At 36.9% G+C, this 3,580-nt stretch overlaps 1 protein-coding gene across 1 annotated transcript; it reads right to left on the minus strand.

The window, feature by feature from the left end:
- Positions 1-2,820: 2,820 nt before the first annotated feature.
- Positions 2,821-3,317, minus strand: LOC120075234 (EG45-like domain containing protein). The gene is made up of 2 exons (XM_039028447.1): positions 3,218-3,317; positions 2,821-3,104 (listed from the first exon to the last, which is right to left on the minus strand). The coding sequence occupies exons 1-2, from the start codon at positions 3,315-3,317 to the stop codon at positions 2,821-2,823; spliced, it is 384 nt and encodes a 127-aa protein (XP_038884375.1).
- Between the last annotated feature and the right edge of the window lie 263 nt (positions 3,318-3,580).

Below are 3,580 nucleotides of genomic sequence, written 5' to 3' on the forward strand. Positions count from 1 at the left end.
CCAGGAACAACCCCTGCCCCAATCTGACCTCCTCCAGCAACCTCAACTCACCCTATGGTCACCAGGGAAAAGACTGGTATATTCAAACCTAAAGCCTGGGTTGCTCACACGATGAAAATGGTCTAAAAAAGAACCAACACGGGTTCAAGATGCCCTTGCAACGCCTGAATGGAAGAACACTATGGATCTGGAATACTCTGCTCTAATGACAAATCAAGCATGGACGTTGGTTCCTCCTTCCTCTTCATACAATGTTGTTGGCAACAAGGGATCTTTCGATTGAAGCGCAATCCGGATAGCTCAATACAACGGTACATGTTTAGTAGCAAAGGGATTTCATCAGCTCCCTGGTATAGACTTTTTTTAGACGTTTAGCCCTGTTGTAAAACCATCAACGATTCGAGTAGTTCTAAGTGTGGCTGTCTCCCAAGGATGGTGCTCAGGTGACTTTATTTCAACAATGTGTTTCTGAATGGCAAGCTTACAGAGGAAGTTTATATGTGTTAACCTCCCGACTACATCAATGATCAGAACTTGAATTATGTATGCAAGTTGGACAAGACGATATACGAGCTAAAACAAGCTCCACGAGCTTGGAACACCACCCTTCGTTCAACTATAACAAACTGAGGATTCAATCAGTCTCGCTCTGACACATCCTTATTCATCTATCGATCAAAGGAATCAATAATCTTCCTACTCGCCTATGTGGATGATATAATCATCACAAGTAACAGTCCAACACTAATTGATCAACTTATTGCTATTCTTGATGTTCAATTTGTACTGAAGGATTTGGGGAGACTACACTACTTTCTAGGGATACAAGTTCACTATCTTGAATCTGGTTTTCTGATAAATCAGCTAAATATGTGGATGATCTTTTATACAATCTAAACATGTCTGGTGTCAAACCAACATTCTCACCAAGTGTTCAAAGCAAAAAGTTGTCCAAGACAGATGGAGAACCACTCCCAGATCCGTTTATCTACCGAAGCACGGTTGGAGCATTGCAATAACTTACGAACACATGCCCCAACATCACATATGTTGTCAATCAACTTAGCCAATTCCTCCAAAATCCAACTGAAGTGCACTTGCAAGCTACGAAACGAGTGCTTCATTATGTTAGCGGTACTAAACACTTTGGCATCCTCTTCCAACCAAGCCTGGACATAAACGTCTCTGCCTATTCTGATGCTGACTAGGCTTCCAACCTTGATGACAGAAAGTCAATTGCAGTCTATTGTACATTTGTTGGAAGCAACATTGTCTCATAGTCATCGATGAAACAAACGGCTATAGCACGGTCAAGTATAGAGTCCGAATATAGAGTCCTTGCACATGCTACGTTCGAAGTTCTATGGCTTCAACAATTACTCTGTGAAATGGGCCTACAGTCTACCACTCGACCGGTCATATAGTGTGATAACTTAGGTACTGGAGCATTAACAACCAACCCAATCTTTCACTCTCGGACAAAACATATAGAAATCGATGTTCACTTTGTTCAATACCAAGTTCTCAAAGGAGCAATTGAAGTATGATACGTTCCCTCAGGAGATCAACTAACGAGCTGCCTAACCAAACCACTCAACAATACTCGATTCTTCAACTTACGATCCAAGCTGGGAGTTCTTGAATTGCCCTCCAGTTTGAGGGGGGATATTAAGGAGATGGTCAATGCCAAGGTGGAAAATCAAACCATTCCACGTCACATAAGTCCAAGACAGCCATGACACAAGGGAAAAGGAAAAATTCCTCACAGAGATGAGTCACAATAAATTCTGTTATCAGGTTGTTCAAATATACTCCCTCTCTTCCATTGAATTACTGTCATCTGTATAAATTTTATATATTTATTCTTTTATTTATTTGTCCAAAATCAAGGGCATTTGTGTATAAGAATTAGGGCACATGATGTCTACAATAATCAGTGAATAAGAAAGTTGAAATTTCTCCTAAAGCCTCTGTTCTTTGAAACATCAACTTACCCATATTCTCCAGTATTGATAAATAATTTTTTAAAAATAAAATATAGCTTCATTTATTACAAAGTATATTCTCAAGCGTCATTCAAGCACGAACGTAAGTTTAATCTATTCATAAAATAAAGGTAGGATATAATATAATATAATGTCAAAATATGTATATATTGGCCTCATTATTAATGATTATACCCATTAGCTCTTAGGGAGATATGTAAAGAATAATAATAATAATGCACAATAAAATTAAGATAAGTTATAAGTACTAGTTCTTTTTGTTCCACTAACCAACTTAATTAAGGACTGGTAATTAAACTAACCCTCTCACTAATTCTTTGTTAAATAACATTCAATGGATTAGCTGCAGCATGTTTAGAGATTCTTATCTCTTAATATATATATATACTAAACTTATTAATATTAAAAAAGATCATAAGCAACGAATCACCGCCATCCAATTATATTTATTAAGAAGAAACGTGTGGAATATGAATAAAAATTTGAGTGTGGGATAGAGAAGAATTTCTTGTAAATTTGCTCGTGTATAGTAATGATGAAAACCAAAAGGCAAGCATATATCTCGAACCATATTTAATGGTTAACATTACAAAAGGTGGTACATTTACGTATATTCTTTTTTTATATATATTATTGCACATCAATGCTTTGAATTTGAAACTATACTCTAATTTGGAAATTAATGGCTGCAAAACCTTGATATTATATCCTGCAAATACACCAACAAAATGACAAGTTAAGATAAAGTTAGGTTAGAATTTAAAAAATGTTTAAATTGGTAGATTATGTTATATTTAAAAAGAGTGAAGGTTACTTACTCAATATATTCGACATTGAGTTTAGCATTGGAGAAGCGAGAGATTGCAGAGAAGGCTTCTTTGGACATGAGAAAGGAAGAGGGACATGGCGACTTAGGGCAAAAGTTCACGACTTGAACTTCAATGATGTCGGTTTTACACGGGCGATTTCGACCGCTCAAACATCGTAATCTATATCGTCGACCGCAAGCAGCACCGTTATCCCACAATCCTTCGTCGACTGCCACGAAAAGGTTGCCAGGTGGGAACTGTTCAACGCTATTCCCGTTGCATTTGGTGGCTGAAAACACAAGCATGAGATCATTTGCAAAATTCAAATTAGACACTAATAATAATAATAATGAAACTAATTAGTATATGATTGAATATGTATAAAGATGTGTTTTTACTTACGAAGATATGGGGGACCATAGACTGTGGCAGTGCCAATGTCTCCAAGAGCAATGGAAATGTGTTTGAAGAATAATAAGAAGAAGAAGAGGAGGAGAGCCATTGTTGTTGGCTTATTGTGTTGAAGAGCCATGAGTTTGTTTGTGTGTGTGTGTATGACCTTAATTATGGGGAAAGTTGGGAGGTTGTGGTGAGTTTATATATAGTTGGGGTGTAAGCCTTTAGTGGAGCTTTTAATATTATAATATTCTATAATCTCTATGCATATCTATTTATAGTAGAGGTTTTGGACATGGGGAGAGTGGAGAAGGTTGCATTTGATTTTGAGTTTATCATGTGGGTTTGTGAAAAAGTAAGTGCTACTAA

Source organism: Benincasa hispida, chromosome 4 (genome assembly GCF_009727055.1).
Source record: "Benincasa hispida cultivar B227 chromosome 4, ASM972705v1, whole genome shotgun sequence".
Lineage (NCBI taxonomy): Eukaryota > Viridiplantae > Streptophyta > Magnoliopsida > Cucurbitales > Cucurbitaceae > Benincasa > Benincasa hispida.